Below are 13,611 nucleotides of genomic sequence, written 5' to 3'. Positions count from 1 at the left end.
GTGATAGTGATAGTCATAAAAAGTCCACCTTGGGACATTGGAGGGGCTCAGCAGACTTGTAATTGAGATTTCCATCTAGTGTTCGGATGAGAGAGGTTTATTGGAGAGCTACATCTGAGTAGGGTGGGGTGGACATAGGAAAGCTCTTTGCAAGGGGGCTGTAATACTTCAGCCTCCTCCGGCTCTAGTGGGGGCATTGATTTGTCATGACATTTTAAAACAACTCACAGAGTTGTCACAAAACTTAGTACAAGTTGTCATTATGGCGGAGGGGCATAGTTAAACTTGAGGGAGTAGGGGTACAAGAGCTATTGCTGTGCAGGTGGTTTCTTCAAACCCTTCTTTCTTCCCCCCCCCCGGTCCAAATCTATTCTTGGGGGACCTTTCTTCTGCCCTGAGCCACCAATCCACCTGGAGCTTTCCTGTACTGCTGAGGGGTGAAAACATTACTTTCTGTACTATGACAAACCTGCTGTTGCAGTTACAGGCAAATACCTACAGTTGGTCAATTGGAGGTTAGTAGAAGGCTTCTAGATTTCTCAGGGACCCTAAACTCTCAAGTAGCACAAATAACACTTTCTATCATCTCCAGTTGGCTGGGAGACTCCATCCTATCCTAGCAGACCATGGCCTGCCCCCACTCATACACACCTTTGTCACTTTCTGTCTAGACTACAGAAATGCAATACATGAGGATGTAGACAATAGGAAATTCTAACTTGTGCTCCAGCGTTCTGTTCTCAGTAAAACAGCTCATGAGAACACATCAACCCTGTCTTCTGCTGTCTGTGCTAGCTTCCTATACACTATCAAGTCACGCTGATAAAGTTAGCCAGGGAAGCTTTCAAATGAGGGGATCCCACCCTCAGAAAAGTGTAAATGTTTCTTCTTTTTCTAAGCTTGTAAATAGTGTGAGACAAAAACTGTCTTTATAGTTAGTACCTACCGCAATGGGGTCCTGGTTTACATAAATCTTTTAAGAACTGTTGTAGCAGCCCTAGGCCCTATTCCAGTAAAAATACAATAAGGTGTGTTAACTTGTTATGAAAATTAACATCGTTGTACCTTTCACTGAGTGTTTTGTTTGTAAAACAATGTACAGAATTGTGAGAAACAGAACACCATGCAAACAGTGACCTGCACCAATCTAGCTTTGTCAAAGGACATACAAATGAATTCAACGATAGACCGCAAACTATTCAAAAATAAAGCACTCTTGTGTTACACCTAGCCTGTGCTTTTGGCCCACAAATTACAAAAATACATTCCAAAATGTTTTAGTAACACTAATAATTCTTTAAACAGCAATAGTATAACTAGCTTTTTCCCCCACCCCTCCTCCAGCACTTTTCCATAAACAGATGAGCCTTGTAGTCTGCTCTGAAAGTGGTCAAACTTCTGCTCTGCTATGGGAGTTGAGCAAAAGCATCAGCCAGACCAGAGAGAAGGACTTTTTTGCTGAAAGTGTCTTGCTAGCAGGACCCACTTGTTTAAAGCAGGGGCCCTGCTAGCTTAAGGCCCTTTACTTCCAGTTAAGTGTAGTTCAGTTATTACTGAAGCAGTGAGAGAAATGCTCTCTGCAGGAGGAAAATTGCCTCGATTGAGTTTTAACCAGTGTTACTGAAATGTGTTTTGTCCTTGTACTCAAACCATGTTCAGCATACATTTAGCTGCACCTACTGTCCATGATCTATTTTAGGGATTTATGCTGCAACCCATCCCCACACTAGCTAGCTGTTTTTCATGTAAAACCAATATCAAAATCCTTAGGGGACTTTGTGGAGTCTTGGGAACTTTTCAGATTTCTTTAATTCCTTCTTTTCTCTGCCCCTCCCATATTTGTTTTGTAAATAGGGGGTTTATTTGCTAGATGGGTGTGTCAGTGCTCTGAGTTATGCAGTGTAGCTGTGGGTCCAAAGATATTATCTCACCCACCTAGTCTTCTGCCTTTCTCATGCTGGAAAGGTTTTCTCCAGAGGGAGACTTTTCAGCTTTCCAAAGTGGTTGCACTCTGGATTCTCCTTAAGATCAGGAAGTTTGTTGTGTTTCATTAAGAATACTTTGCCCCTGCCCAGCCATCATGTGCTTCATGCTGGGCTTTGTGGTCTCTTTTCTCCTAGAGAAGGGTAGCAGCTGGGTTGGTAGTTCTAAAATTGGAATTTGGTCTGTGTGTGTGCATTTTTTACCATAAATTAGACCTAGTACCTAGGACTTAACCTGTAATAGGTCAAAATCACCCCCTTTAAGTTACAGTTGCACAGGGCACCTAATGCTGAGGTTGCCAGGGCAGCCTCTGTGGGAGCCACAGGTAGGAGGCACGTGTTTCAGTGGTGATTGGTGTGCTATAAATATCTAACTACGTATGCAATCAGCCCCATTGTACGGTGGCTTGCCTTCTGCTCCAGGTGTAATTCATTAAGGTCTGGGTGTAGTACTTTGAGCTCCTAGGGTGGAAAGCAGCAATGTACGGGCCAGGAATTCAGCTGGCTCTTGAGTTACTGCCTGTGGGTACCTTTATTGGATACCACCCCAGGCCAGTTGTTCTTCCTCTCCCCTTGAAAGCAGGTTGTTTCCCCCTCTTATTCCTACACCCACCCAAACGAGGCATAGGGGGCTGGCCAGTAGCTGACTCCCTCTTCTAATTTCCTAGGCAACCAGGAGATATCAAGTAGCAGAGCCAGTGCTTGGCAAAAGCAGACTAAGCAAGTGGGCAGGGGCTCCTGAGCAGCTCAAGGGGGAGTCCCCTATGTGCTTTTTTTTTTTTAAGGGGGCAAAATATTTCTGGTTAAGGCCCGCAATGGACTAGCACTGCAGGAGGAAGTTTTCTCCCCTCCCCGGAGAAATCACCCCCAGGTCCTGTTCCCCTCCCCCAGCCTAGCTGGCTGAAGCCACCTTTGTCCCTCCCACCCCAAGGGCTCAGGGCTGCTACAATGGAACTATCGCAGCGCTCCACTGCTACGCTACTAGCGTAGCGTAATCTCTACCAGACAGGTATTCTTTCTGGGTAAGCCAGGTGTTTTGCGTCAAGCCGACAGCCATGGGCAAAAAGTTACGCCACGCAGCTAGCGTTTGTCTGCCCTTCCTACCTGCACAACTTGCGTAAGCGTCAGCTTCCACCGCCCACCGCGGCCGCAAACTGCGTACGGCCGTCCCTATTCCTGGCGTTGGTCTACCCCGCGTGCTTCTAGTAGAGCTCGTGCTGCGTACGGAAGGGGGCCGATTCTTCACGCCGGTTACGCAGCGGCCGTTGCAACCGCATCAGCCGCCCCCGCCCGCTGCCTTTACGCCGTTTGCGTAGCGTGCCCCAAGATGGCGTCGCGGTCGTCGTTGGCGGCGGCCGGAGAGCTGGCGGCGGCGGCAGAGTTGGTGGAGCTGACGGGGGGGATGAGGCGGGCGACAGGCGGCAGCGTCAGCAGCGTGTAGCGGAGGCTCCCGGCGTGTGACAGACTCGCCTGGGAGGCGGGTCCCCGCTGCCGGAGACCGGCGGGTCCCACTCCCCTCAGGGCCGCCCCCCCGCCGCCTTATTCCCCACTGGGCCTCTTGGAGCCCAGGCCTTGCGCCCCATCCGCGGTGTCCTCCGCTCCGCTGGGCCTAGAGCCGAGCCCCTTCCGCCTCCTCTCAGCGCCCCGGAGCCGAGCCCCCTCGCTGCCCCCCCTTCCCCAGAACGGAGGATGATGAAGCTCAAGTCCAACCAGACTCGCACCTACGACGGGGACGGGTACAAGAAGCGGGCGGCCTGCCTGTGCTTCCGCAACGAGAGCGAGGAGGAGGTGAGCGGTGTTGGGGGGGCACTAAAAGTGGTGGGGGGTGAGAGGGGCTAGATGGGGGCGGTCGGAAGTAGGCGGGGGTGGGGTGGGCAGAAAGTAGAATGGGGGAGGGGCTGGCCTGGGTTAAGAGTGAGTGTGGGTTGGGGGCGGCAGTGGGGGGGACTGGGATAAGGAGGCATTGGGGCGAGGTGTGTGCTTGGGAGCAGAGTGGGTAGGAGGCCTGGTAAGAGAATTAGGGAGCCAAAGGGGAGGTGTCTGGGTGGCTCATTATGGGAAGAAAAGGCGGTGGGGTGAAGGGTGGGGTGCCGTTACCAGCGTGATCGGGGGAGGCTGAATGTTAAGCCGGTGGAAACATAGTGGGTTCCCCAAGAGCAGAGGCTGAGAGCCCTTAAGAAGAGTCAGAAGCTCAAGAGGGTAGGATACAAGGAGTTGTGAGTGAGACGTTTGGGGGGAGTAGTGCTTGCAGTTTTGGAAGGTAAGAATTGGGGGTTCACAGAGAGTGAGGGGCTTAAAGGAGCCAAGATATTTAAGGTCCTTGACATGGTTGTCTGGAAAGAGTAAACACTTTTTTATTCCTGTAGCTTGAGAAGTGTATGGGGTTTTAATTTTGCCAGTCAAATAGCTAGCTCTCTATTCTGCAGTCTTGCAAACTGGAGGTGTGGGAAGGTACAATAGATTTTAGAGAGATGTAGGAGTCTGAGAGTAAGGACAACTGAAAAGATAAAGCCAGCACAAATCATTTTCTTTTTCTCCTTTTGCAAAATTTAGCCTTCTGAAAGTGTTTATATTGCATTTGATTAATTGACTGTAGCAGAAAATTTTTGCAAAGCATATTTAAGAAAATGCAAGATACAATTTTGAGTGACGGTGTGAACATGATTTCTCTGCAAATCAAAGAAGGGTGCAGAATGAAAGGTTTAAGACACAGAAGGGTGAAATGATCTCTTCTGGTTTGGCGTGGCATGGTATGGGATAGGATCTGGCAGTGGGCTGCACTAACCACAGTGGCAGAGCTTCAGTCCAACACATCACATGAGATGGGAAAGGAAACATGACCCTGGATTTATAAAAAGAAACTGGGATAAAAGGGACTGATGCATTGCCAGAAACCACTGTCCAGAGAGGCTTGGGAGGAAGTGGGAATTAAAGGTAAACTGGTTTGCCTGAGAACAATTATATTGTAGAGGATATTTGTGTCTGTAAGACTAAAGGGAGTGAATTTGCACAGAAATGTGGTTTTCAACACTTTAAAAAAACCTTCCTATTTGGGGTACAATATTTAAAACAAACCAAGAGATACCCCTATGTGAGTGTAATGGAATCATATTGACTAGATCTGATTTACTGGTTCCTTGGTGGCTGTACCAAAGTCTTTGTTCTCCTGATTATCATAGTTGTAGCCAGAGGAAATCTGAAGGGAATGCAGACAGTTCACTGGAAAGTTAATTAGCATACCATTTGGTTATTATTTAATGTAGCGAAGGAGCCTTTTATAGCTGTGCTGTCATTGTGAAGGGTGTCAGCATTTCAGTTATAAATGGTCTGAAGGATTTAAAACGGGTTCTCAAACTGGGGTTGGGACTCCCCAGGGGGTCACGAGGTTATTACATGGGGGGGGGTCGCAAGCTGTCAGCCTCCACCCCAAACCCCGCTTTGCCTCCAGCGTATATAATGGTGTTAAATTAAAAACACTTTTTTATATATTTATAAGGGAGGTCACACTCAGAGGCTTGCTATGTGAAAGGGGTCATCAGTACAAAAGTTTGAGAACCACTGATTTAAAACTTCCTTGTAAAAACTTGTCTAGACAAAAAAAAGGTCTTTCTTACCAATTTCTATGAAACTATTTTGCAATTTTAAAATAAGTATAAGGGAAAATGTAGCCTTGTGGTTTCAGAGGTTGCTTTGTGGTGCAATGATGCTGGGCCTAATTAAGAAAATAACACTTCCTGGAGCAGTTTTACACAATTGATTAGGCATATGTGGTAACTTTTTCATAAGCATTCCTAGACAGGTGTGGTTAGGTACATTTTCATTGTAGTGTCTGGATTGTTATATGACTAAATATGCAAACATATTTGTCCATGGCAAGCATATGATCTATCAGCTTTTGACAGGTTGTCAGTTTGTACATTACGACAGTTGAATTTGCAGTATCACCATAGACGGAACCTCTTTCCTGTTACTGATCTGTTCAAGGCTGTTTTGGTCTTGGTTACACAAAACGACTATACTTCAAAGTAAGGGTTTGACAGCCTGAGAAAGTTGAACTGACTTGATTTAAGGTTTGATTATTTATTTTAAAAACTAGTTTAGTAAACTGATGCTAATGGTTGTGTGGACAATAACTGTTTGGGTTTAAAACCAGGCTTCTTTCAGTGTAGTTTAAGTTGATGAGGAATCAACTTAGGCTAAACTGAAATAAGCTACTCTTACACCAAAATAAGAGGTTGAAAACCCCATTTAAGTTACAGTGATGCAACTTCTCCCTGTAGATAAGGTCTAGCAAAGTTCTGACTACAGCTTTCAAAAACAAAACAAATTAAGAGTTCAGGACTGGCTACTGAACCATGCCTGATTGTCTCTTGTCATAGTTGTGTTACAGAAGGCAGTGTGGGGCTCTGGAGAAATGAGAACCTATATTCTCAATGTCCTTCCTTTTATGGATTTCATTCCAACCACTATTAATATACAGGAAGTGTGTGTGATCACAACAGTAAAATCAGTTAGCATGGAAGTTCTCAACTGGGGGTGAGGGGGGCACAACAAGGTTTCAGTAATGCCATTCACTGACATTTGGCCTGGCCCTCCCACCCCATCACCAACAGTGGGGTAGCCAGGGCAAATTTGAGCGAATAGCATTGCAATCTGGCACGTGGAGTCGTAACACCACTCAAATTTGACCTGGTTGGCCCCCTGCCAGGCCTAGGGTGGGGTGGGAGAGAGTTGTGGAATGGCTGAGGAGGACAACAGGGCTGAGAACCCATGTGGGTCATGGCAGGGCTCCTTGGTGGTCTCACCTCACTCACTGCACCGGCTCCATGCCAATTTCTGCTGCTTGCACTTGGTCCTGCTGGCCTCACACTTTACGCAGGTGCAGTTGCACCTCTGGCAGGTGGTGCAGGCCAGGCCTGCCGTGCAGCAGTAGCTCCAGCACAACCTTGAGGACTTTGCTTTCCTTGGCTGCCTTGCTGCATGATTGGGGGCTGGCGGATGGGCCAGAGGAACCCTGGCAGTGCCAGTCTTCCATAGGGCTTACAGGAGTCTCTGAGCTGGGACCAGTTCTAGGGCCCAGGGGACTGGCCCTTCCCACCCCACCCTGAGGATTGGAGGAGTGGGATTGGGTATCCAGCCATTATTGAATGAGCTGCCACCCGTTTGCTTCCTACTTGACATCTAGTCAGTTACAAAATAAGAGTTTAGGTCCTGCTCCCGCCACACCTGTTCTGTCCTACCTTGCAACTTCACCATACCTCTGCTTTGAGGGTATCTCTATGCACACCTGTGCCTGTCTGTCATGATGGAGGTACAGATGGGCCAAATTCGAGTGGCATACCAGGCTCTATCCTTCTCACTATTGTAAGGGGGTGATGAGGAGCTCTAAGTGAGTATGTTGTGGGGAAGGCATGAGGGTGGAAAAACACCCCTCCAAGGTGTTTTCATAAAGTTGAGAATCTCTGGTTTAATGGATAGATGAAACAGAATCTCACATCCCTAGTATATTACTTTAAGTGGCCTATCTTGAAACAAACCATTTTTCAATAAATTGTCTACAGACTGGGTATCTTGTTTTTTTTAAAGGGTCTATTATTGAAAAATCAGTGTTAGGACAGAATACTTAAATGAGGTTGTGCTAGGAATTGAATACATTCTTTCTCCGTGTGTTATGTTTTCCATACCTAAATTTTAGATAAAAACACATTTCTGCTTCAAAAATTACTCTAGAATTAGTAAAGGAATAATTAATTTAAAAAGAAAACCTGAAGAACACACACAAAAGAATAAACTTCTAAATTGGCTCAGTGCACAGAAATCCTTTTATTGTATTCCTCTTCTTTGTGAAACAATAGATTCCCCCTTAAAGGAAAGTCTGGCATGCCAAAAAAAAAAAAAGGCAACATGGCTATTTCAAAGAGATTTTGAACAGCTTTCAGAGAGCCTTCTAGCAATAGTTAGCATAAAAGTACTCTGAGAAGGATGAAAAAACTAGGGCGAGTAAATTCGTGTGATAATTGCTGCCTGTGTGTGAGAGAAGAAGAGACTAGTTTAGAAATTTAAGTAACTGTTTAAAGGAAACAATATAATCCTGAATTTAGTTTATAACACAATCTTAGAACTTTGAAGTACTGCATTTTAGCACCTGTGATCTCTTAAGGGTTTTTAAAATTTTGCTGCTGGTTGTATTTAAAAAAAAAAAAGAAACATTTTTTATAGACTGTTTTTTCAATCAGGATTTGAGGCAGAGGTCCAGAAAATTTCACAAATTCACTTAGGTAGAATGGAAAACCACTTACTGGAACTTTATGTGCTATATTGTAATAAAAATGCCAATTATAAATGTTCAGTTCTAGTGGGTTTTTTAAAGCCTTGGCTTAGAGTGGCTATAGCTTGACATATCTAACAGCTGACAGGTTGCTCATTAACAACTTAACGGTTTGAGGGAATTTTGGGGGAAATACTTGTTTTGCAAAGAGCAGGGCATTACTGCTCTCCAGTTTTCTATTGAATGAGGAATAAAACTGGATGAGGAAAACTATGAAAGTATACCCAGTCTATAGAGAGCATTCCTAAAGCACTCTAACACTCAAACTTAACAAGGTGAGCTATGTTTTAAGAGATACATGTGAATATCTCCCTGCTTACTGATGGTGACATGACATCCTTATAGTATCCTTACAGCAATTACTTACATGGAAAGGTAATATTAGAAAGTATTTAATGTATGTTCTGTTATCTTTAATGTGATTCAATAGCTGGAAATAAGGAAAGCCAGCATCATGTGATCAGCCAGTTTTCCACAGACGGCAGTCTGAGAATCACTGCTCTAAAGGCTTAATTTGACTATTGTTTATATTTCCTTCAACTACATAAAAGGTTTCTGTGAAAGCAAAATAAAAATACCCACCATATTTTGCTAATACAGTATTGCATCTGCACTAATATAATGCTTAAAATCCACTTCCCCATGGCGTGTAGTAAGTTTCCAAGAAAATATAAGCTTTCATCTTAAAAAAAAAAAAAAAAAAAAAAAGTGGTTTCTAGATTGTATGATTGTAAGGTTACCTTCTTAAATTGAACTGCGTGTGAACTGATGCAACATTCAGTTCTTGAAACTACGGAAATGCTGGTGGGGTGTGAATATGGTTGTGTGGGATTAAAAGAGGAAGGGTAAGATTGGTGGGATATGTGTAAAGTAAGAGGTTGGCAGAGAACTTGTGGAAGAGAATGCATGGAGAGGAAGTACAGATGAAATAGACACTGGAAGTAATGTAGGGAAGGATGAATCATAATTGAATACAGGGAAGAAAGTGGAAATGAAGCAAGGAAGGGAAAGAAGGATATGAAAACCCCAAGAAAAACAGCAACATTTTAAACTTTATTGAATAGAAAATTGTAATGTTGCAACTAAATACAGTATATAGTAAATGGACAAAACTATTGTATTTCTTTAAATTGCAGGTCTTTCTCACCCTGGTTGGTAGGTTTAATCCTCAGGCTAGTAGGTGTCTGGTCAACTTTTAAAATTCTGTATGTATTTATAATATAGTTTGGCCCTTTTTAACTGTCTTTGAGTTACAGAGAATAAGCACTATGAACCTGTTTTGAGAATATTATGTGAAATTGCAGAATTCAGTGGGATAAGAGACTCCTATGTGGGCATAGTTAAAAAAACAAATTACGGGCCCTTGGTGTATTTTCTAATTCCTAACAAGTTGGCTCATGTTTCTTCTTGCACATATAGGCGCATATCTCTGTCCAGTGTAGATTTTACAAAACAGAAGAGCTTGTTTCCTCTTCCAATCTATAAATAAAAACTAGGTTTGAGAGGATGAGATCTACCAGTTCTAAAATCTTGAAGGACATCATGACCAGAAAGAGTTCAATTCACTGACTACAGATAATACTTTTTTCTTCATACAACATTTAGTTTTCAACGGAGAACATGTTTTGATAAACTTTCTTCTTATTTATCCAACACATGTAAGATAGCTTTACTTAACTAATTTTAAAACACTTTGAAATGTGGTATTTTTAATTGAATTTGAATTTCCATCCAACTAGAGCTTGATACAAATCACAAGTAAAAAATTTATCATTATCTAGTAAACAAGAAGTGCATTATTCACCATTTCTAGCATAATACCATATGTAAAAATTAAGAGTGAATAAATGTAAATTAAATTATTTAATTGCTTAAATGTGTGTAGATATGGTGTAACCTCCTTGTTACCAAAAATAAACACCAAATTTAGGCCTGGTCACACTGTGGGGGCAATCAGTCTAAGTTACGCAACTTCAGCTACGTGAATAACGTAGCTGAAGTTGACGTACTTACATCTACTCACCGCGGTGTCTTCACTGCAGTGAGTCGACAGCTGATGCTCCCCCGTTGTCTCCGCCGGTGCCTCTTGCTCCGGAGTTGACGGGAGAGCACTCGGCGGTCGATTTATTGCGACTAATCTGATCTGGCGGGTAGTATAGACAAGCCCTTGGGGACTGGTGCTGGTCAATGGACCAGTCGTTGAGAAACACCGAACTGATCTCAAGACTTTACATTTCATGGCAAGTTCTAATAGAAATAGTGGAGGTAGCCGATGTGGAGTGGAACTGGATTAGCTTTTGAGTGCGGTTCATGAGTTTGGTAATGATAAATCCTGCTGCTTGATATCTTGTCTGCCCTTCCTCTGTCATGTCTCATCAAGTATTTCTACTTACCTGTCTGTCCTTAGACTGTGAGCTCCACAGGGCAAGGACTGGCTTTTCTTGAATGTCTGGAAAGTGCATTGCTAAAATATCTTTGGGTTACTATCTACTCACATAACTTTAACTAAATCTCCATGCTGATAACTCCCAGTTATCCTTCATAAAGTTGCCTCCATGAAGCCACACTGTAGAAGCGATATGCTTAGCCATGACTAAGCAGTAAACAGTGGGTTTTTTGTTTTGAGCTGTAGTTGAGAGGGGCCTGGAACTTCCTCGATAGCTACAATGTATAAACTGAGGATTAATCCTTCACCTCTCTAACATCTCTCAATTCCCCTGTTTTTGCCTGCCAAAGTAGTCATGGAAACCAACCTCTCCTTTTCAGTCATGTTAGTTTTGCATAGGGAAGTTGTAAGTAGTACGTTAAGTAATTGTAATTTGAGTATTGTACATGCTTTAATTTCAGTTTAATTTAGTAGATTTCACTTGTTTGGTTGAATTTTTGCTGGTTTTGAATTGCCTTGGACCTTGCCTAAGATGTTTGTCTTGCTACTTTCCCTTCTTTGGATTTGCATAAGTACCTTTTTATGCTTCAGAGAAGGGCACTTTGCCATGAGCTTGTGATGCCTGCAAGGTCTTCTCCAGAAGGAATCATAAGGACTGCCTCCAGGATGTGCCCCTGGCAAGAGGTTCTAGTAAGTGACCATCTCCTTACAGATGTCTTACTAGCAAGAATAGTGAGGAAAGATTAACATCCACAGTGCTTAAGCCTAATACAAAATGCTTGGCTGAGAAGGTGGTTGCTTTCTTTTAAAAGTACTCTGTAAGGAACCATTGAAATATGTTTCACCAGTGATGGAGCCAAGGTTCATTGCAGTAGGTAAGGGAGGTAGAGGAACAGGAAGAAATGCTGGGGTACATGGAGGAAATAAATTATTTTGGATTGTTCTTGCTGTAGCCCCAGAGGTTCCAAGCAAGATATAAGGCACATTGTATGAGTCCCTACACACAAACACAGACAATACTGCAATTGAAATAACTGAACAATTCATCTTCTCTTCAATTTTTGCTGTATTTCTGAGAAAGAGTGCCCTATCTTTGTCACTGCTTTCAGGCGGATTTCAGAGGATCGGTGTATTTTTTTTTTTTTTTTTTTTAACATTCTATTCTATTTTTAGCTGAACTTGGTGAAAATCTCACTTTGTCTCTGTTGCAGAAACACTAATGAACTTTGCTAGTAAAACTAGCATGTGTAATGGCTGCATAGCTATTATATACTTTTTTGAAATAAAAGTTCTCTTCTTTTTGTAGATTTCAAATATATTTCAGTGTTTTTAAATGCAACAATGGGAATAATTTTCATCACACTGTTAGAGGTACACCTCTACCCCAATATAATGCTGGTCTCAGGAGCCAAAAAATCTTACCCCGTTATAGGTGAAACCACGTTATATTGAACTTGCTTTGATCCGCCGGAGCACACAGGCCTGCCCCTCCGGAGCACTGCTTTACTGATGTATACTGAAATGCTTGGTGAATTTTAGGATGTTTCCAAAAGGTACTTTTGTCTGATGCTAGTACTTCACGACTATTGCTTCTAGAACATGCTGTGGTTAGAGTAGGAATCTGGGGAGTCAGGACTCCTGGGTTCTGTTTCCACCTTTGCCACTGGCTTGCTGTGTGGTATGGAGCTCACTTCACTTCTCTGCCTCTGTTGTTTTATTTATTTATTTTTTTTTGTAAAGTAAGTATAATACTTTCTCATAGGATTATTTTGAAAAAAATCTGAATTACAGAAATCACCAGTGTAACGAGACACAGTGGAGTAAGACATTTAGGGCTTGGCTACACTCGAAACTCCAAAGCGCTGCCGTGGGAGCTCTGCGCCAGCGCTTTGAAGTGCGAGTGTGGTCGTGGTGCCAGCGCTGGGAGAGAGCTCTCCCAGCGCTGCAGGTACTCCACCTCCCGGAGGGGATTAGTTTACAAGCGCTGGAAGCGCGGCTCCCAGGGCTGGGGCACTGTTTACACTGGCGCTTTACAGCGCTGTAACTTGCTGCGCTCAGGGGGGTGTTTTTTCACACCCCTGAGCGAGAAAGTTGCAGCGCTGTAAAGCGCCAGTGTAGCCAAGGCCATAGTGATAATATATTACTGGATTACAAGCTTGGCAGGTGAAGGCATTAGCTGCACCAGCCTGACCAAATGCAAACTTTGATAATTATGTTTTTCCTATTTCAGTGTATTATATTATAGTTGCAAATGGATGTTGTGTTGACTTCTTGGACTAAATTATTGTGCACAGGGTTAACCATTTGACCAGAGGTGGCCATGCTTGTATGATGGGCAAAATAACAGGTCGTGTGTGTGTGTGTGTGTGTATTATATGTTCCTTATGTCCACTTAGTAAAATTTGTAAAGCACTTCAGGAACATTCTGGATGCGTAATAGTTATAGACATAAGATAATTCTCATGAGCAGAATAGAACAGTTCTTGTGAAGGTCTGATTTTTTTTTTAAGAGAGACTGAAAATATTTATAATAAAAAGGACTTGGAATGATGTATTTTTAAACAAATTCAAAATTAAGGCCAGATTAAGAGTTGATAGTGGAAAATGATAGCTGGAAAATAATGCTACAAAATCCACTTGCTATATCAGTGGTCCTCAAACTTTTTACCTTGTGCACCCCCACCCCCCACACCACTGTTGGGAGCCAGGGCTGCAGCTGGGGGTGGGGCTGGGAGCGGAGCTGCAGCCAGGAGTGGAGCTGCAGCCGGGAGCTGGGCTGGAACAAAGCTGAGAGCAGAGCGGCGCTGGGTGGCACCCCCTACCTCTCATGGGGACTGGCCCAGGCCCTGCTGCGCTCCCCCCCAACCCCGAATGTTCCTCCATGCCCCCCTAAGGGGGTCCGCTCCATTGTTTGG

At 43.6% G+C, this 13,611-nt stretch overlaps 1 protein-coding gene across 3 annotated transcripts in view; it reads left to right on the top strand.

The window, feature by feature from the left end:
* The first annotated feature begins 3,275 nt into the window (after window positions 1-3,275).
* NUDT3 (nudix hydrolase 3) overlaps window positions 3,276-13,611 on the top strand; it is a 34,197-nt gene continuing 23,861 nt past the window's right edge. For 2 of the 3 annotated variants that reach the window (XR_004645376.1, XM_034767418.1), the window contains exon 1: window positions 3,276-3,770. Coding sequence is in view for 2 of the 3 variants with exons in the window: in XM_034767418.1 (XP_034623309.1) it covers window positions 3,672-3,770 (99 nt within the window). In the remaining variant the exon portion in view is untranslated. The remainder of the gene's footprint in view (window positions 3,771-13,611) is intronic. The other variant, XM_034767419.1, reaches the window with a different exon arrangement.

The sequence above is a fragment of the Trachemys scripta genome, chromosome 4, assembly GCF_013100865.1.
Source record: "Trachemys scripta elegans isolate TJP31775 chromosome 4, CAS_Tse_1.0, whole genome shotgun sequence".
Lineage (NCBI taxonomy): Eukaryota > Metazoa > Chordata > Testudines > Emydidae > Trachemys > Trachemys scripta.
Note: the sequence above shows the minus strand (reverse complement) of the source record. Positions and strands in the feature narration are given on the sequence as shown.